Source organism: Camponotus vicinus, unplaced genomic scaffold (genome assembly GCF_025532165.1).
Source record: "Camponotus vicinus isolate PSW18456_S1 unplaced genomic scaffold, iyCamVici1.0 SCAF_10, whole genome shotgun sequence".
In the NCBI taxonomy this organism is placed as follows: domain Eukaryota; kingdom Metazoa; phylum Arthropoda; class Insecta; order Hymenoptera; family Formicidae; genus Camponotus; species Camponotus vicinus.
The window spans coordinates 8,212,014-8,234,229 of record NW_028141946.1 but is presented as its reverse complement, the minus strand read 5'-3'; the positions used below and the strand labels follow the sequence as shown (position 1 = coordinate 8,234,229).

Below are 22,216 nucleotides of genomic sequence, written 5' to 3'. Positions count from 1 at the left end.
TGCCAATACAGATACTCTATTTATTATCTATCGAATACCTTCTCTCTATATACTACATAATTATCACATCTTTCTATTCATGTTCTCACTCATCATTAAACTTTTATCGCTACACGTTAATCTGAACGCCTATCGACCTTTCGCGCTTCAATATCTCTGAAATATATCGATCGTTTCTCCCTCTTCTTCTGTCTCTCTTTCTCTCTCGTTAAAAAAAAAGCAAAAGGAGATATGCACTCGCGTTGCCCCGTTATGGCCGGAATGCAGCAGTCGGCCGCGACCTATGTATTTACTCGGTAAGGACTTCGGTACGACGACGATGGGACTGGGATGTTATATCGTGGCAGGGGCCAAAGAGTAGAGAGAAGCGCTCGATGTGGTATTGCCGGTGAACATCTCGCGTCGTGCTTCGTTGCCGTTGTAATAACCCCCGTAGATCATACCGGCACACGTACACGCCCACGTACCTGTCCCGCGTACACCGGGCGTCGTATATGCCTTAACATTCGCTAGATAAACGCTTTTCAAATCAACACGCGTCTAGATGCAGGCATGACGACGATTTTTGCTATAATTTTTGCAAAGAAATAGGTAAACGTTATTATTATATGAATCCATTCGGTCCAACGAGAAAGAAAAATGCGGAGGAAACAGGTACGATAACGATAAGATCTTATTATATTATGATTAATGTAACAATGTCTTCCTTTGATCTTTCGTCTCCTCAAATTACTCGCCAGCTGACGAAAATAAATTATAATATTTTGAAAATTATTGAAATTTTATATATATATATTTTTTTTTTGATAGCTGTCAAAAATTTTAACATTGATAAGATATACTTAGACCTAAAAATCCAATGTATAAAATATAAAAATTTAGAGCAGCCTTTTTATAAATTTTCTTTTTATATAGAGGACTATATTTTATTAAAATATGATTTAGTTATACTTTAATCTCCTATATTTAAGATGCGATATAAAAACCAGTTACCATTTATTTTATTTTATTTTTTTTATTAGAAATGAGGCGTAAATATTTATATATTCTTTTTAAAAATATTTCTATAAAATATTTATAACATCTAATGTATCCAACTCGATTTAACTTTTAATTGAACATCATATGAACGATCTAACTCCAGTAACGATGTATTTTCTACTTCATAACAAACCAGCCTTTAACCTCTTGACAGCGTCTGTCTCGCAAATATTTTCGCGCAAAGTATTCGAGGCTATTTGATTTCTATCACGAGCACGTACGATGAAATAAAATTTCAATTCAAATTTTACTTGATAAGCGAAGTACATCGAGCGAGAACATATAATCTGACAAGTCTACATGCAAATATTGTCTTTTTTACACGTTATTATCTCACATTAAATATTACACATTCAATAATTGTTTTATTAAATAAACAGAATCTTATATATTTCTGTTGCATAAAAAATATTCTTATGATAGAAAACACCAATCAAATTAATTTTTTCTAAAAAAAATTTCAAGAGTCTATTTTTCATGTTTGATGTAGAAAGGCACACATGATTCCTCCTTATATGAATACCATCCAATTAATAATTAACAAGGAGTATGTATACATAGATATATGATGTTTGAGAATTTATTAATAGACAGGACGAGTTAATAAATCATTATGCGTTAGTCAGACCGGATGACGCGATGAAAACGTGAGATTAATAACGAACTACCGTTAATTAATGATATATATAGATGTTAGTAATTATCTTTGTAATCTTATACTTATTGGCTTATTATAATCTATGTAAAATGCGTAAAAATTATTACGGACAATGTAATTCCTCTTTGTCTATTAAATATCGCAAGAATTATGTTAGAAGAAATTTTCTCTCTCTCTTTCTCTCTAAATTGTCGATTTAAATTATAAATCTATATCAAATTATCTTTTATCAAATTTATATATATATTTATTTATATTTCATATTTATAATTTTTTTGAATATTCGTCAACAATCGTATAAGATATAATCTTCAACAATTTTTATTTTATTTTCGATCTATGAATTAAAATTTTAGATAAAAGATTAATCGCCTCATAGAATAAAATGGTAAAAATTTCAAATTATTTTTCCTTCCAGAATAGTTTAAAATAACTTGCGCTACAATATAAGTATGATATTATACAGTGATTTATCAATGATTACATAAAATTTATATATTTTGCGAAGCCAGTCGCGGAACTGGTCGAATACCACAAAAATTCTCTTTTTGATAATTATTATCGGCATCGATCGATTGAAATCGTCATTAGAAATTCTGATTAATCACTCGATCAATAACGTGAGACTCGAATAGCATTTATTCGATTACTGTCGCGCGGCTTGGATTTAAATTTCGATTCGTCGTTAAAGTTTCCGTAAGCCCGCGGGCTCGCGGAACTATCGTTAACGCGATGTTGAGCGTGATTTATCAACGGCTTTACGGAGGATTTACAACCCCCGGGACAGAGACCGGTAATGGGAGCCAATCGGCTGAGCCTGTTAATCCTCTTACATCGTTTTACGCCGCTTCCGCGGAAGTGCGTCGGCGATGGTGTCCACGAGCTGCGACTCAAGCTGCGACTCCTTGCCGCTTAATCGATTTTCACGCTTTTAACTGTGAGACGTAACCGATAAAGATTTAATTTATAACGCCAGTCAGCGCGTACTCCCTTCCCTCGTGTTTTTAAAAACCTTATGGCAACTCATAATACGATTAAAACTCGGAAACATATTCGCATATTTGCATAATAAAGTTGCGATGTAGGTTTCTCGGACTATAAAGTCATTGGACTTGATCTGCAAGAGCTTTGCATACAGGTTCGTACAACATATTTTTTTTTATTTATAACAGCTGTAGATTATAGTATATGAAATGTTTAGAAGAAAGAATTATACGACGTATCCTGTGATATCGCGACGAGAAAGGAGCGGATAATTACTCGGCCATTAATTCACAAATTTAATTGAAACGCTTTCCGCGGTCACACGCCCTGATACGCACGTGCGTCGCGGCACGCGACGCATACGCGCCTACGTGTGCGACACGCGTATATACGTACCGCAAGAATGCGTGTTTCTTTGTAAATCGGGATGTGTATACATCGGTATCGTGGGCATCGGCTCCGCGTCCTTTCGTGACCGTCGGACATTAATTATACGTGCCGTACCTTTTAATACGAATCTCGCCTTTGTGAAGGGGAGAAAAAAAGCGGAGACGGAGGAGGAGAGCGATAGCAACGCGCGAGACAAAAGCGCGTGTACCTGGCTACGGAATTATTATTATTTTTCGCATCCATCCCTCCTGCTTCGTCGCCTTCGTATCCTTTGTTCTGCGTCGTTCGCCTTGATAGCGAATCCTTATCCGCCGCAAATGCTCGTCAATTGCGTTCGAAGAGAATATATTCTTTCCTCTCTCTCTTCCTTTCCCCGTTCGCTCTTTACGCTGCCAATCGCCAGAGATTAGCATATCCGAAAATCATCGATCATACAAATTCACGCGGAGACACTTGGCCTGACCTCCATCGGTATCATCTTATCTCTGGTGATCTCTTCCCTGAAGCCCGTGTCATCTCAATTCTCGATTCAAAGAATTCCGGGGTCTCGTATGGTTCGGCTAATAAAATCATCCGCATCGAGACTGGAAATTATCTGACGAATTCATCTGCTTATCGAGCAATAAAACGCCGCGGTCGTCCCGATGCCGATGCTATCTCTCCTTTACTTTTTTTATCTCTCTCTTTCTCGCGTAGGTAGATACATAGGTGCCTAGACACATTGTGGCGCCATGCGAACCAAACTCTTTCCAGTTTGTATATATGTCCCCCCCCCCGTTTCTTGCTCACTTTTTTATCCATTCAATACGCTTCACGAGATATTCCTTAAGTTCAGGGAGGCCGGTTAAATAAGAACCTTGTATCCGTTATAATATATCTATAATTCACTGAAGAAACGATTGTTATAATCTTACTTAGGAATCTTGGAGCCGAGATTTTTCGTCCATCATTATTCGTATCGAAAAAGAAAAGGAGAGAAGGGAAGAGATGTATGTATTAAATCGAAAAAATTTTTATTTGTCATCAGTAGAATTTATTAATTAATATCGACTATGTTTCTCTTCAATCATGATTTAGTTTAGAAATCTCTCATTAAAGCACGAGACTCAAATGTATCGATATACAAATAATTAATATATAAATAATTTGGATACATATAGATGCTAATTGCAAGAATATTAATTGTTATATTTTTAAAAGATATAATGAAATTATCTAAAATGTCTGTTTTATGTTACATTTTTAAAGAGAATAGTGTAGGATGCATCTAATGCAGGATTTATTTATATATTTGAAATAAGTAAGACGGCACACATTTAAATATACTTGTCTTGTATAATATATATATATTTTTTTCGCATATATATTTAAAACAATTATAATATAATACAATTCGCGACATTTTTTTTCGCTATCGACATTAAGCATGTACACGATGGAAATAATAATTATTACAATAAATGCTACACTTATATCATCCTTATTTAAATCTTTTCAATATACAGAATATCACACATAAAACTTACTTAAGTATCTTACATTGAACACTTACTCCATCATAGTCCGTGCGTGTTCATATTTTTAATTTTATATATGTACAAGATTTAATTACATGTTCTCTATCTTTCACACACCACACACACACACACACACACACACACTCTCTCTCTCTCTCTCTCTCTCTCTCTCTCTCTCTCTCTCTTCACATACATACTCATGTTCCTAAAAATAAAGCAGTAAAAATTAATCAGTTTCATTTCTTTTTTGTTGACATTACAAGCGTAGTCTATCGCTAGATTCGAGTAATACAAGAAGCATAAGATACAAGAAATCGTTGATTTATAAATGAACAAATATGGGACTATGTGACTTGCGCTATTATTTGGCGATTATAATAAATTGAGGCACGAGCGTGACGCGTATATTTCTATACGTTTATATTTGATCAATTATTTTGTATCGGAAGATTAATTTTCAAAATGCCTTGCGTTTTGCAAAAATTGGTTTCTAAACAGCCTTCTCACATGGCATACTTTAGGTAACGCTAATGTGGGCAGTACTGTAAGTTCGATAATTTATAATTAAAAAAAAATTATAACAATATTTTAATATATTATCATATCATTCTGAAAAAAATGTCTCAACATCAGATAAAATATGCAATAAAAAATAACACGATTTCAATTCAAAGAAATCAAAATGACCGTTGTATGATTTTCATAAAGACTCGAAATAATACTATCATTTGATGCATCATTTGAAGCCTTACTACTTTTGTTCAAATATTCTTTTTCTGAAATCCATTTTCTAAATTTTTGAATAAAAGTAATATGATTATGTAATAATTATATAATAATAATATAATATAATAATGAAACAATATAAAAAAAACATGCAATAATATTAATATATACATATCGAGGGGCTATCACAAAAAGACGTAAGTCCAAAATCGTAACTTTATAGGAATGAGAAAAAACATTATAAAATTCAAATTTTATAGATACAATTTCTATAAGTTTTGGATAAAAAGGCATTAGGAGTATTAATATCTCATTTAATATTTTATTTTTCGTAAGGAAATATGTAATATCTTAATTTTTCATTTTTCATAAAATTAGAGATATTATTCTTCTATGAAACCCATGATATTGAATATAAATACATAATAATTTTAAAGTAGAAATAATTTTTAAAGTAAGAAATAAAATGATTAAGTGACCAGAATTCTGTGTTATCAGCGTCATGTAATTTTAATACTATCTTAAATTTTATCCAATAATATTATCTAATAATTATATCTTAAATTATATCTAATAATTATATCTAATATTATTCTATCATATCTATATTTATTTAATGATTATCTTAAATTATATCTAATAATATTTTAAATTATAAGGATGCCCATTATTATGTCAGTTGGAGTGTCTTGCTAATAATATCTTAATTTATTATATTTTAATAAGTCTATACTCCTGAGTTTTTAAGAAATTTACAATTGATATTCATCAAAATGTCATTAAGATCAATGAAAAACATACTTCAAATCAAGATTATTTTGTTTCAAAACGGATAACTTTTATGCGACATGTATATTTTTATTCTGGCTTTCGAAATTTTAAGGTTATTTTCATTTTTGAGATAGAATTTTATAGCTTTTTTTTTTTTTAGTTTTTCATATTAATTGATTCTTGGTCTCCGCTTATACAAGTATTAAAATACTTTATAATATTTCATAATATCTATATGTGAAATACATTACTAATATATATTACTAATATGTATTATATTAAAATATTATTAATAATAATATTATATTTAATCATATTATATATTAATAATAGAGTATTACATATACTTACATATTATACATGAAATGATTTCACATACTTATTTCTTGTTAAAATATATATTTGTGTACATCATATAATATATATAAATTTATTTATTTATTTATTGATGCATTATTTGTTTATTTATTGATGCAAATAAAATTTTCTTAAATTATAAAAATTAGATATTGCGCTTGTGTTATCAAACTGGCTCTTTTTTCATCTATTTATATCATGTTTATACATACACTTTTTCTGTAATTAATTTCATGTATAAAATAATAAATATGTATTATGTAAATTATTAATTTTTTTAATTATGATTTTAATACTTTATATGGGATGAGATATTAAGGAGAATTGATTTAATATCCTTTTTTATTAAAGAGCAAGTAGAATGTTAATTCTACCTAAAAAGTAAAATCACCTTAAATCTCGAAAGTATTTCATGTATATATATAATATATAATACATAATTATACATAATTAAATATATAATTTTAGATCTTTTCATTTTGTTTGTGTTTTCTAAATCCAAGTTCTTCGTTCTCTCTTTCTTTCTATTTGCCTATCATTACAATGTCCAAACATACATTCATCTCATTTCAAATATAAAAAGTTTTAAAAAATACAAGCAAGACGAACTGACATATATCTCTCAAAACATGGTATATTTGAAAAATATTTTTTAAGACTTCCTTGACAGTATATTAAGAAGTATATTAAGTTAAAAAATTAATAGTAAAAAATTAAAAGTAAGAGATCATGAATTTTTTATCGAAATATATTGAAATAAATTAGTTTTTTATAATACGACCATTAGTAAAATATACTACAAATTCTTTTTGATTCATGGATTTAAAAGAATAAAATTAATAAATAGCTATCCTGATCAATGGGAAATATTTACATAGAAGTAAAGTATTTACATAGCTTCAAATATATTTTATTTGATATATCTTAAATATTCGTAAGCTTCTTTATAGGATCAATGATGATCAATGAGGATCAACCAGGCTATATGATGCATCATATATGAACAAACTCGAAGGAAGTTATTTTTAAGCTCAATTTTACAACAACAAAATATAACTCAAATTAAAATTTTTATTAGTAAAATTGCTTCAGGCTATTTTTTTGCAACTTTGTGCGAGAGCATTAAATTAAAATATATCTAGAAATAAATTTCATTCTTTCTACTTTGTATAACAAGAAATATTAGAGGTATTTTTATCAAACTCTGATAATATATATGTATTATTCTTTTTCGATTGAAAAATATTTTTAATTTAAAATTATTTTTGAATCAAAATAAATGACATAATTGTAATCGTGAAAAGTAATGATAATAATAAGAATGAGAATCTTTTATAAGAAAATGAGAATTAGACATTTTTCACAAATTTATAGTTTTATAGATTTTGTTGTACTCATTATAAGCTTAAAATTGAATCATGTTTGATTGAATATAAAATTGGGCCCACTTTGGTTATCCTTTTTTTCCTTTATCCGTTGTCGAGTAAGTGAATTTTTTTCTCGAAAGATCATTCGATTTTGACTCGGTGATTGTCATTCGAATTTATTTTCGTGAAAACATTTTCAGCAAGGCATTTTGTTTCATATCATCATATATCTCGTATTAAGAAATATGAGAAGAGATAAAGATGTAAAAAAGACATCATTATCGATTTTCACGAGTGAGGAAAAATGTCTGCGACTATATCGAGTTAAATCCTCTCGATTATCAGACAAGCATCATTTTATTTAGCGCACATCTATTCCTTTGCCTAGATCTCTTCCCTTTTATATAGTTTCGCTATTTTCTTGGCCGTATATTTGTGCATTATTCGCAAGTACGGTTCACCATAAAAAACGGAACGAGACACACAGCCAACATACACATCTCCAAATTCACTGAAATCCAATTCGCGCCAAAAATCTGAAAGCCTTCAGAGGCGAGCAAAAATTTCGGAGCGCGTCCTACTTTTGCGGAACTCAAATCTAGAGCCTTCCGATTATTGAACCAACGTTTGAACGGAAACGTTTCGGAAACAAGTACTCGGAAACGAGTTCATCTCGTGCTCTGGACGTAGCTCTGCCTACATATTTGTTTACTATTTTATTGACTATTTTGACATTCATTCTTCAGTTAATAGGCAGCCGCTTGAGGATGTATTAGCTGATTGAAATGATGTCCAAGATGATGGGGGGGTGGTGGGCCTGGTAGGGGTCCCGGTTGAGGCCCGATCGTCGGCGTTTGACATACGTACCATTCCGCCAACTCTGTTCCCCCGCGAATCGACGAGTGACTCGTGGGCGGTGGTGGATTGGTTGTCGTCGTCGTCGGGACGGGAGGTGGTTGAGGCGATTCCGTGTGATCCGTTACCGATACGCTGCAAACGCTGCTGCTGCTTTCCTCGCCCTCGCTCTCATACATCCCCATTTTTCCTTCGCTGATCGTCACACCGTGTATCTGCGAGGAGAAAACGTCATCTTGCGTTAAAATTTGCGAAATGAACATTTTTTCCGTCAGGTGGTTAATGATTTTTTTATATAAATTATTATTCACCTGACAAAAATATTTATATTTTGCAATTATATATGTATATTATACATATATAATTTTTTATCCTCCATATTCTTTACTCTATGATATACAGGGTGTCCCAGATCCGTACACCCCTTTTAAAATGAAAATAAATGGCTTTTATCAAAAATCGCGAACAATTTTTAAGTAAATCGGGTACGCTTTGTCAAATGGTGATATTTTCAACTTTTGATTCCGACCGGAAATACGCCATCCGGGTCGGAAGTTGAATTTTTGTAAGGGAACATGGTACTTTTTATTACAGATTCGAATTGTACGTGAAAAAATAAGAAACTTTTGTACCAAACGTTTTTTCTGAAAGTGCCTCTGTCAATCTTAAAATTGACGTTGAAAGTAACTGTGATGAATTAATGAACTTCAATTCGAATCTGTAATAAAAAGTATCATGTTCCCCTAAAAAAATTCAACTTTCGATCCGGATGGCGTATTTCCGGTCGGAATCAAAAGTTGAAAACATCACCATTTGATAGAGCGTACCCGATTTACTTAAAAATTGTTCGCGATTTTTGATAAAAGCCATTTATTTTCATTTTAAAAGGGGTGTACGGATGGTCTGAGACACCCTATATATATATATATATATATATATATATATATATATATATATATATATTATATATATATATTATATATATATATATAATTTACATTTATTTATTTATTTATTAACATATATTGTGTTTCGTAAAAGGCTTGATGTTGAGATCGATCGTGTGGATATCGAGGTAGAGGTAGAGATCACGAGGAGATCAGCGAGGAGAGCAGCATCCTGGCGTAAAAGCCAAGACGAAAGCAACGGGGATCAAGAATTCGCTTTAAACCTTCCTTCATAATTCAGTGAGCAAATCTCGACGACCGTCTTCCCCGAATCACGTCTACGAAAATCGTGAAGTAGCAAGAGCGCCCCGTCAAAGGTAACATATCACGCATATATTTCGAAAATTGGCCTGTTTGCATGAATCTTCACCCTCTTTCTCTGTCTTTTCGCGCTCAAATAATTTCTTATTAACATTCCACGATTATTCGCGCGAGAAAAGACCACGTTATAATCTTACGGACGGCTCACGATTTTGTTTCCACGATATTTTTTATTTCATGACAGTCTTTTTCTCTCTCTTCAACTTTTAAATAATGTATAGAAAAACAGAGAGGAAGAAACATATAGAGAAACATATAGAAGAGCTTATCTTGATATGAATAGAATGTGATTAAGATTATCGTGGATGACTACGGGCAGAGCGGGTCAGAAAATGCGATCGAAAAAAAATGTCTTCATGTGCGAAAATATAAATTGCGGACAAAATTTTTAGAATAAACATTTTTTTTATATCAAGCATTTTTCGAGAAAATTAATTTTAAGATTAAAAGATTAATATATTCACGTTCTTTTAAGTTTCAATGATTGCATTTAAATCGACTATTATTTTTTATTTAAAGTTCTTTATTAATTGACTTGAAAATTTGTATTAATAGATCTTTTTTGAGATTCTACTTTATTTTAACATGACTGAATGTTTGTGAAAATAATTGAGCTTTGCATTTTTTCATTCAATTTAACTTAATATGTGCGATTATCTGTTCTAATGACATTCAATTCGAGAGACATTATTTTTTATGTTTTTGTTAATGCAATTCTCATAATTCATACTGCATCCTATCTTAAATAATTATTTTGAAGATTTTTTTTAGTAGATTCTATGCCTACTGAAAAGTCTTCAAAATAACTATTTAGAATAGAGCCTATTCTTTTCACTATAGAAGAGCATTACAATTAAGTTTAAAAAAAGTATACATTTTATAAATTTTTTAAATCAATTTTCTCGGAAAAATTTTAACCAAAGGAATTTTATATGACAATATATTTATTTATATTAAATTATATGCATAAATGCATTGTTATATTTACTTATATGTGATTTCTTCTTTTTTATATTTTAAATACCAATATTTTTTTAGATAATACCTAAAGAAAAGAGATGTCATCCATACAATCATTGCGAATCACAAATGCATAAGAGTAGAAGCGTGGAAAACATATGCGTCATTATACACCCATTTCGTCTGTGTTTCTTCTTTCTATACTGATGATTATCTGTATTAGACGAAGCGATAAATGGTCTCGATAAGGTTTACTAATTGGAAGTGTACATATTTTGAATCATTGTTTATTCTATTTGCAAATTGGTTCTATAAAAACGGAAATTACAAATAAATCAGAATCTTTTGCGCGTAAATGAATTAAATTATGAATTATCCATCTATCACAATAATTTGGCAATCATAGAGACTTACGATGGCGACATAGTTTGGGAACTCCTACCACACTCCGTCATCTTAAATAAAAAACTCTTTAAAAAAATCTTGCAGAGATTCATATGTGAAATGAAATTTCTGAACATATTTATATCACTTGCGAAACACAGACAATTAGAAGACATAAATTAAATTTTAAATAGCGCATTCTCACATCGACTATGACTTAGCATCCATATATATACGATTATGTTAAGAGTGATATACCTTCATGTGTTTACGTAGAGAACTTGGATGAGTGTAGGATTTATCGCAGCTCGGTTGCCGACAAACGTAAGGTTTGTCCGATGTGTGGACATGACTATGTTTCTTCCGATCGCTGCTATTTGCAAACCTTCTGTCGCAGCCCGGAAATTCGCACTTAAAGGGCTTCTCGCCTGAAAAAGAGGGATCGCAACAATATAGATTTAAATAACATTCCAATTAAATATAACGTAGCATTTAGCAAGGCCAGAGATAAACGTAAAATATAAAATCGAGAAGAATTTAATAAATAAAATTAATTAATATTAATTAATAATATTAATTAAATATATTAATAAATAAAATTAAATATAAATTAAATATAAATTAAATATATTAATAATTAATAAATATTAATTAATAAGAATACCGAGATACACAAAATAATGAAGAATCAGGATAATCAGACGTGTTACAAAGGCAATGAATTGGAATAGAGAGGTGTCAATTCGCATGGTTACGTAGTTGTCGGTAATTAAAAGGCGGTAATTACGCAAACGCGCGCGTTACAGAAAGCCTCATCTTGATTATAGTGTATCTTGATGAGTGGCGCGGCGCAACTTTCGATGGCTTCTCTTGGCTTGGGCCACGCAAAGAGGAGAAGAGAGATATCGAGAGATAAGGTCCCCTGCACACGAATGGCCGCCGTAGTCGGGGCGCAACGAGACCGCGCGCGCGGTGGCGTGACTCTTATTTATTTCCAACGGAAGTTGACTGGAATATATTTTACCGTGTCGGTCCGCACCCCCGCATTCTACTCCCTCTTCCGGAGCTTCCTCTTTCTGGCGCTCTCGAGAAGAGCGGAGACGCGCGAACAGGAAGCGCGAACTTGGCGGATTTTTTATGGGAAAAATGGCGACCGGACTCTCTCTCTTTCTCTCTCCGTCTCTCTCTTTCTTGCGCTCTCGTCCTTGGTCGAGTCGCGGCTAGAATTGGGAATATGTGTTACCGAAACGCATAAAACCAAGACGAGCGCTAAGGGGAATAATTCTGCCAGCAGACCCGGATCTTTGTATATATCTCGGAATTTAAAATTAAAAAAGTTGACGCTCCTTTTTTCTATTCAAAATACTTCGAAAAAAATATAAAATTAAATAAATATAATATTAAAAAGATGATTAGAATTAGAAATTTATAATTTTTTATTACACTATTTTTTTAATTCATTATATTTTTTGTAAATTTTTCCTCTTCTTACAAAAGAGATAATTATTTATTGTTAAAAATGAATTTTTGCATCAAAGAGGCAAATGCTAAACGTTTCATTCACTCGAAATTTGCGAAATGTATCGTGCAATTGACAATCTTGTGTTTCTAGGGAAGCCTATTAATTTTACATGCATAATGATATTACGTCATTCGTTTTACGTGTGAAAAACATGTGATAAGATTACGAAGGCAAGAGTGACACGTACATATCGTGATACAGATTATATTCAAATCGTTCGACGGGCATCTGCGGCACGCGGGCATCATAAGTAGGTGTCTTAAATATTTATGAAGCCGTGGAGAGAGATAGCGGTTTTCACGCACGGTGTCACCTGTTATCTCAAACGATTCTGCTGTAACTCCGTTTCATTTTCCTTTCCTTATTCGCTAAAGAGAGGAAACACCTCAATTCTCGGATTTTATGACATTTTGCTTATCTCGATCGCAAAATGTATTTGCACCGTGAAATATATTAAGATATATACTTAACGGTATTCAAGATATTTGTGATGTGAATATTTATAAACATTCATTTATAAGGATAAAAAGGTGTGGTGATTACTTGGAATTTTCAACAATAGAATTTAATAAAAAAAAGAAAAGAGAAAAAGAATAATCATTTTTCGTAGCTGTTTTGATGTTGAGAATAATTCATTACGTCAACTTTTAAAAATCTATGATTAAAATGAAAAAATTGAACTATTTTAATGTGTTTTTTACACATATTGAAGAAATTTGTTATAATATTATTTTAAATATATTACATATATATTTCATGCTTTCAAATTGTATCATCATATCAAAATTTTCAATTAAAATTTTTTTGTAATTAAATACATCATTAGGATTTTTAACAATTTGTTCAAAATATATCCAATATTTAATTCATAATCAACAACAAAATTTTTTAGGAGTAAATATCCTAATGATATATCTTTTAATTACAACAAAATTTTAATCGAAAATTATTCAAAATTGTGACCTGATGAAACAATTTGCGGGAAATATATGTATCAAAAAACCAAGAAAAATAATTACCTCTGTTGTTTTATAATTGTTTCTGATTAAATGTATATTTTTATCGAATAATTTGAATACGCGACGATTTTACGACTCGCAGCGAATGACAGCGGCCGGGACATATTCGCGTGTCTCAATCTAGATCCCTGTTTCACAAAAGAATTGGCTCGACTTTTTGTGACCGATCTCCACCCATCGATTCACACCTCCTCGAGAGGAACCCTCTCGTGCCGATCGAAAAAGGGGCACGTTCGCATCGTCGCGGCCAATGCGCCGTCGTCTGGTTAGCCAACAGCTCGCGTGAAAAGGAGCCATCTCTAGGGAGAAGGAAGGGGAGGAGGAGGGCGAGAGAGGCACTCCTTTCCAAAACAGGACGATTAATAACTTTTCAAATCTGTCCCCGGCAGGGCCGGGGAGACCTTCGGTAGCGCGCGCGTTGGCAAATAAATAGCGGATAAATAAAAGCGCGCGCGTCTCTCCTACGTCGTTGCATTCTGTCGTGCGCGCGGGGTTGCGTGTGCAGATGGCAACAATATGCCGTGAAATATTGCCGGCGATCAATGTGTGCTACCGCCGCGATATGCCACGCACACAGCGTCAGCGTGGAACCAGGATCGCTTGAATATAGGGTGTCCCAAAAATCCTTTATACCTCCAATTTTAATAAACCCTTCGAACAACCCGGTCTCTTTTCATTTTAATTAAGATATATCGAAGCATCTATAGTTTCCGAATCAATTTAAAACAGAGAGCCTTCTCGTCGAAGTGTTCGGACTCTTCGTAATCGAGTATAGGTGAGACTTTAATGAAATTTGAATGAATTTTGCGCACGCACAGTTTCGATTACGAGACATCTGAATTTCTCTTGAATGATTCTCTCTGAGAGAAAAAGAAGAGAGGCAGGAAATCGATTATAAAAATCTTCATTCGATCTTTCGAGACAGCCTGTATACAAGCGTTGTGCATGTACACGTATACTTGAAAGATAATCATTCGTGTATACGTGTCGTTACGCACACACGTGTACGTGCACAGTCACAATACGAATTTGCGTGGCTCGAAATGTGTAGATACAGAGAATTCCGATTGTGTGTTGGGTTCGCATCCCCGGACACGCATACCTGCGCCAGACTTGAAATTCATGGTGCACCAGGTTACACGTCGTGATATAGCACAGCCAAAGGGGAACTATCGAGGCAGTTCCCGAGGAGCGTAGCGTAGGCACAGACTGTGTTATGACTTTCAGAATGGGGAGGCACAATGGCCCAGATCCGCGCCGGATAAAATAGTTATTATAATCGTTTTGGCTACGCGGGGCTGGAATCGACGAGCGATACACGCGCGAGCGAGCTCCGACGTCATGGATGTGCTAGATTTAGACACTATATTTCAGACTGTATTTTATATCGAAATATAGTGCTCACACAAAGGTACTTATATGACTGAATCGTAAAATAGAACTGTCAATTTTCAAAAGTTTAAAAATATTTTGCACATCTACTAAATAAAGCTTCAAGTAACGCAGGGAAAAAACGAGATTATTTAAGGCTAATTATTTATATCGTTATTTTTTATAATGGATATTTTGATGCAAGACTTTATAATTATAATAAAAAATGAAAAAAAAATATTAGGGAATTATTTTATATATGTGAATAAATTGAAATAATTTTATAGATCAGTTTACTTTGCGTCTCTCTTTTTGTGAGAAACGGTGTAACAAAATCACGTTTCTTAATTTTAAAATTGCCAGGCGTTCTTAACATATGAATGGTTTTCTTTCTTTAAATTTCGTGTCTTGGGAAACCTAAAATAACAGGATCTTCGTGAAAAATTTTTTCGGGGATAACAAATTTCCATAAAAGTCGAATCGTACGATCGGAAGTGGTTCATCAGCTCCAGAAAGGCAAAAGAGCGTCGCAAAACCGAAGTATAGAATTTCGGCTTTTCTTCTCCGAGGAAGACTCATTGAACACCGGTTTTCGGAAAAATCGGTCGAGTGATATATGGGCGTACGCCATTGTCCAAGGGTCCGAGCTCTCGCAGCCTCATCCTCTTTCCTCGACGTCTTTCCCTTCTCTGTATAGTGCATCTCCCGCGTATAATGAATGATTTTCGCGGCCATTGTATTCGTGGAGGGCAGTCTTGGGGCCCGCCGGACATTGTTGCGAGGCTCGCCGAATCGAGAAAACCGAAATCCTTCTCACCTTTACTCGGCGACCTTTCGACCTCCCTCTTCTTCCACGTCCTATTTTTGGGAGCCCCTCGAGTGGATAATTTTCTTGTTATACGTTCGGCATTAGTGGAGAGATCCCCGGAGAGTCTCCCTCTTCCGTCAAACATATACATATATCGATTTCAACCATCGCGATCGAGCGACGAGATACGAAAGTCGCGGCAATATCGCTGCGACTCGATCTTAGCGCGGATCAGGATCGCCAGATATCCGGATCTCTTTACGTGAGTCCGGAGCCTCGTGTTTCACAAATCTCATTTGCGACCGTTCTCTTTTGCTGCCGTTTATATTCCGAGCAATTTTCGCGAGCGGAGATTCGAGATTGGTGATATTTTTTTTGCCCGTTGGAGAAACGTCGAAGTGCGGGAGTGATAAACGTCGCGATACCAGTCGGAGATATATATACGCAGACGTATATTCGAGAGGAATTAAAATCTCTAACCTGCGCCGTGCGCGGGAAGATGGTGATTTCATTTGCGGCGTGATACCGCGGGAGAATGAAAACAATCGGCCGCGCTTTAATCATCGTTCACGATGCCGGATGGAACGAGATACCGATCTCCGGGGGATACGAATTGCGAGACCCAACGTGCGCGTGTTCGATGTGTTCAACGTCGATTCTCCAATCGTTCTTCTGTCATTCCGGGTCACTCGACGGCTCTCCGACAGCGGGATGTTTACGTAGCACCTGCGTTCTGTGTACCCACAGATTCGTTCCCGATACTACAATCACGACGGGACGGGATCCCGGATCTGTATTAGCGGGAACGTTTCCTCTTTCCGCACGAGAAGAGGAGAGGAGGCGAGAGACGAAGAGGAAGAGTCGGAAGCTCGATGTCGAGAAATGTCCTGCGAGCGTAACCGGGGTTTTTTTCGCGAAAAGCAGATAACTGGGGTGAGGAGGAGAGAGAGAGAGTAAGTCGGCCGAGAGAAAAAGAGCACGGGCGAGGAAAAAAAAGAACCGCAGATCCGTGGGTAAGCGTAACTACCGGTTGATGCGCCGATCATTCCGCCATGTTGGCTTTGAAAGGGAGAGCGCCATCGGCAGATGTTTCTTTGCCAAGGTAATTCGAGTGTTTGCTCGTTCTCTCTCTCTCTCTCTCTTTCCTTCTCTCCCTTCTATTTTTCTCTTCGTCTCTATATTTCTGTTTCGCTCTCGTCGAGCCTCGGGGAGGCCCCACGGGCCTCCATGATATACCCACCTTTTGATGTCTATTGGAAAGCACGAGGCTGCTGCTACCTTCAAAGATCGCGTCAGGATAAGATAACGGTTAACCCAAATAACGCCGTGATGGAACTAGAGGCGGGTCTCGGCTTTTTTGTCCATCTCTCTGAGAAATTGCCCAGGAAATTACTATATCATTCTATTCTTTAATTACGAGTCTAATTCCGGGATCGAACGATAATACTAGATATGAAAAAAGATGAAATTTTACGTTTTCCTTCGTCATAAAAAAAAGAAATATTCAGCGAAACATCTCTAGAACGACGGCCCATGGTAGTAACATAAGAAACGTCGTCATCCTTGATCCGGTTCCGCGCGAGCGTCTCTTTAACCGCTCTCTATCTTGACGTTTTGTCGTGACTTCTTGAAAATTCGGTAGCCCAGTGTCCCCGCACGTAGGCGCAGTTTAGGGCCGTATATCCCTGGGCGTTATCTGAGTCCGGGACGCTACCGTTGCGGACCCTCTCACGGACAGGAACACGCGCATCCAGGAGGAGCGGGAGGCTGGTGTCGCGTCGGTTTTACACGACGTTTATACGTGTTTATGTAAACGCCCGCCGCCAGGTCCAGCGCGCGCGCACGTGTTACCGCTGTCGCTGACAACCGATTTCTCTCCTTCTCTCTCCTTCTCCTCCCCAGCTTCTCCCTCGCGCAGCGATCCGGCCATCTCCGTCTCCCTTGTAGGAAGATCAAGCTTGGAGATTTTTCAGAAACTGCGGCATAAAAGATAGGGCGCCACGAGGCTCGGTATGCCGTCCGTCTAGAGTTACCAGGGTCGGTACCGTCGACCTATCACTTCCACGGAACAAGGACATCGGTACAATTCTCACAGCATTCCTCGGGGCATTTTTTACGGGCCGAGCTTTGGGCGACGCGACGCGACGAACGCGAGTTGTCATTGCCACAGATTACACCGGATAACGCGATCCTATGGCTAATTAGCTCCGTTTTTATTTATATTAGAAGTCTCGTTTCCCTTCAAGCGATTGTCAAAAGTGACAATTAAATGACAATTTATTTATAATACTGCTGGATATAATATTATTTATAATCCTATTTGTTGGATCAGGATCAGCTGATTGGTGATGATTGATATCTATTCATATGCTATCGATGAAAATCGAGGATTCTTTTTTTTTGCATTCTTGTACGGCCCTGAACGCGCAGAGATATTCGCATGCAAAGCGCGCGGTACTTATTCGCGGAAGGTGGCATTTTTTCGGAATGACTCACGTGTATATAGTTGTCACGGTGCGGGGTATCTCTTTGCGCCCATCTCTAACTCGTAATTGTATATCTTGGCTATGCCCCGTAGGAAACGTGTTTCTGTGTTTTACGCGTCTCTGAAAATCGTTCGGCCGCCCGTAAAACTTGTTCGCGACGCGAACGCCCGTCTCGGTTTGGAGATCTTGCGAAATATTAAGACCACTGATGTGTGTGAGCTTCCAAGGAGAAATGAAGCATGAGAGAAGAGGAGAGACTGCGAACTAAACTAAACGTCTCGTTGTTTTTTTGATTGATTTTACCCTTAACCCTTTTACGAGAAATATTCTCTATAAAGTTGATGTAATTTAATTAATTAAATGCATAATCAATTCGCAAATAATATAGCCAACTGACGATATGATTTCTTCTACGTTTTTATGTCAACTGAAAGTGGTAGATTCCGACTTATTTGAGAGTATCTCCTTGAACGCGAGGTATAAGCCGGAAGAACGGCAATCGTCGCCGTTCGAGGGTCCTTAAGAGGGATCAAAGATCCTCATCGGGGCGAAAGGTACACGCGCGCGTAGCTCTTATTCCTCAAGGGCTACCGAAGGTCTCGTCAACTTTTGCGCGGTGGCACTCTCTGGAAACAGCGTGCAAACAGACGTCGGCCGCATGCTTGGGCATGGCTTCGAGATTCTTGGAGAGGAAAACGAAAATAGGCCAGGCTTACACGAACGGAATTCAGCGAACGTATTGTTGCAGCTTTGTGCACTGGTGCTAAACGACACTGGCAGAAGGCAAAAGAGCGAGAGGGAGAAGGAGGAACATTGGAATACAGACGCGACAGAGGGCTTGTTAGAGACCCATTGTGTCGAGGAGCTTTTCCGCGTCGAATCCGCCGATGAGCCGAAGGCGCTTTTCCGCGGCTGCCTCGAACCGCCCGAGATCGCCGGTTACATTTTTAAGAGGAAGCGGGAAGGCGAGAGGAAGGACAAGGACGGAGGTAGACAGAGAGAGGAGGAGTGACCGGTCAAAGGGAAACATCGGTGGATTAGCAGTTTTGGGTTTTGAGAAGCGGAACGAATTGTGTTTCGAGTAGCAGCGTGTATACATGCACACACATACACATACATACTGCTACGTAGAGGTACCCCATGTTTCTCTTCTATATGTATATATTTTCTTCTCATCTCTTTCTCATCTTCGATAGTATTTCGGCTATTCCTCGGCATTCCCTCGGGCCATTATTCGCGGTATTCCGTGGCCCTTTTGTCCCGCGCGTCTAATATACCGCCTTTTTCTTCTTTCGGGCATCTCTCGCCGCCTTCGAGGATCAATTTTTGCGAGCGAGGAAAGATTTTGTGCGGTTACGTGGTTGTTTTGTATAACTTTCACTCTATCCGTTCATAGAGCGAGAAACACGCGGAGTTTAGGAGGAAACAGCTTTTTCTCCAGAAAACTTTCAATTCGCTCTCGTCCCCGCTCTCGCATCCCACCCTCGCTCTTTCTTTCCGTGGAGAGTCCTGCCAAGTACCCTCTCGCAGACGTCGAGAAGGAAGTTCATGATTTACGTACGGACAGGGATTAAGTGAGGAAACCTCGCGCGACGGATACTTGAGAGAATATAAAGACGAGAGGGAAAAATGAGGAAAAGGGGGAATATATACTAAGAATGAGAGAATATACATTAACTGGTAACGGCAAGTAATCTCGGAGAAATTTCATTAAACGTCAAGGAAATAAAATTCCTTCGATTGCGATTCGAGAGATTTTTTTTCTGTTTATCAAATTATTTATGATTATTGTTATTAATTGAATATATTCATAATAGCAAAAATAAGTGATTCTTTCTCTCTTTTGATGTAAAAATAACTATAAGTGTACATATTGTCAGAATATTATTTTTCAATTAATTAGAAAAGTTTTATTATGTTTTTTGAAACTTTTATTTATAATATTACGTTTGCAGCATTTTTCACACACAAGTTTCCAATATTGTCAGATATAATATTCGTTTAATTTTCATGAAATTATGTTGTGCAAATCGTAGACAGTTAAATTAAACTCGATATATCGTGCAGAGGAGTGTATTAATATTTTTTATTAGCCCAAAAAAGGTTCGCGTTAAAGAATATTATTAGTTCGTTTTGCAGAATCGGCGAATCACGGTCGCGATTTATCGCGTGATAATCGGAACATAAGGCCGAGGCGGCTCGAAGCAGAAACAATGTTACACGAGTGCGGGGAATGCCGAGTTAAACGCACTTTAGTCACGGTTAATTTGGTTAGCCGACGTTTAGTCATTAATAGACGCTGGCGCGGGATCGATCGGTATTTATTGACAGTCGATGATTCGACGGTTTCTCGCGTCGATACATACTATGTATCATCGATGGATCTTTCATCTCCGGCTCGGGAGATCTCTCTCGGCGGGGCACTCACTCCAGGCTGCTCTCGTGTGTGGGCCAGTTTTAGGCTTATTAATGAACGGCTCCGGAGCTCTCCTTCTCCCTCGCTCTTTCTTCCTCATCTAGCGATTAGACGCGAGGCGTGGCGAGGAGATCGCTAAATCAGATCAGGTACATTATGCCTTGGCCATAGGGGAGAATGTTATCTCTCCAGTGAATGTGACACTTGGACATAGAGGTGTCTCGTGTATTCTATTTCGACGAGTGTAGCCCCCGCCTTAGACTTACAATTTGAATTTCATTCAATTTTTAATTTTATGCATTTTGTGGAAAAAATATTTGAAAAGTCAAAGTACACGGTATAAATTAATAAACGAAATTCTATTCTATATTTTTTCGCGAAATATAGATTATGTAAAAAAAAGTAGGCTCAATACAAATAAATTTCTCAAAATTAAATCACGAAAAGGGCCTTCTCGCAAATGATTTTATCGAGTAACGACACGGTTATATCGTGACCGACAGAAAAATAGATTTCGGGGAGGCTGCATTCGAAGGCGTTTCGACGTTAATACGATTGCGGTGCGCCGCGCGAATTTATTTGCGAATCGTGACAGTCTGGACGCGCGCGGGGGTGAGAAACGCGCGAGGAACACACAGGATAGAGCGAGGGTGGGAAAGGAGGGCTCGTGTGAGAGGGTGGACAAGCGCGGTTGGGAGACACGCGGGTGGTTGAAGGTAGAACGATCGACGGCGAGGGAGGGGGGAGAGCGAGAGCGAGGGGACAGCGAGAGGAGGAGAGGAAAAGGGACCGAGAACATAATGTTTCCCACAGCGCGCGGAGTTGTATATTTTACGATATGGCGAGCAATTTGACATCTCGCGCGAGGCATAATTCACGCCCGTGCAGCCCGTGCGTCCTCCGCGCCCCACTTCCTCCCCCGCTCCGTCCCTTCCTCCCCATCGCTGTCGCAAAGATCGTGCGTGCGGGCGTGTGCGCCGAACGCGCGCGCGCAGGAGGAATCGCCCTACGCACGCGGGCATGCGGGTGTATGTGCGTGCGTGTGCACACGCACGTGTTTCATGGGACAGGTACGCGTGCGTCCGAGTGCATCGAGACCATTAGAGTGGTAGACTCTTCGTAAATATAACGCGGACAGCCAGAGACAGAGAAAGAGAGAGAGACTTGTCTCTTTTCTTATAGAGATGAAAAGTAGAGGAAGAAAAGAAGCGAAAAAAGAGCGAGAGAAAACATTTTATATGCCTTTTTTTATGGCCTCCCATCTGATATTTGATTTTTTCTTATTCCGTATTTTATTACTTTATTCCCCCTCCTCC

General features: G+C 36.8%; 1 protein-coding gene and 1 long non-coding RNA gene across 5 annotated transcripts in view; one reads left to right on the top strand and one right to left on the bottom strand.

Moving 5' to 3' along the window:
* The first annotated feature begins 498 nt into the window (after positions 1-498).
* The window catches only part of LOC145960560 (uncharacterized), a 46,855-nt gene continuing 25,137 nt past the window's right edge, over positions 499-22,216 (top strand). For both annotated transcript variants that reach the window (XR_014435403.1, XR_014435402.1), the window contains exons 1-2: positions 499-654; positions 9,708-9,930. This is a non-coding gene — a long non-coding RNA (uncharacterized LOC145960560). The remainder of the gene's footprint in view (positions 655-9,707; positions 9,931-22,216) is intronic.
* Positions 6,626-22,216, bottom strand: part of LOC145960559 (pair-rule protein odd-paired) — a 33,422-nt gene continuing 17,831 nt past the window's right edge. The window contains exons 2-5 of one of the 3 annotated variants that reach the window (XR_014435401.1): positions 11,537-11,706; positions 11,309-11,349; positions 10,980-11,108; positions 8,823-8,881 (exon numbers count right to left, since the gene is read on the bottom strand). Coding sequence is in view for 2 of the 3 variants with exons in the window: in XM_083080119.1 (XP_082936245.1) it covers positions 8,558-8,881; positions 11,537-11,706 (494 nt within the window). In the remaining variant the exon portion in view is untranslated. Of the gene's footprint in view, positions 8,882-10,979; positions 11,109-11,195; positions 11,350-11,536; positions 11,707-22,216 lie in introns of those variants that run through there. The other 2 variants (XM_083080119.1, XM_083080121.1) reach the window with 2 other exon arrangements.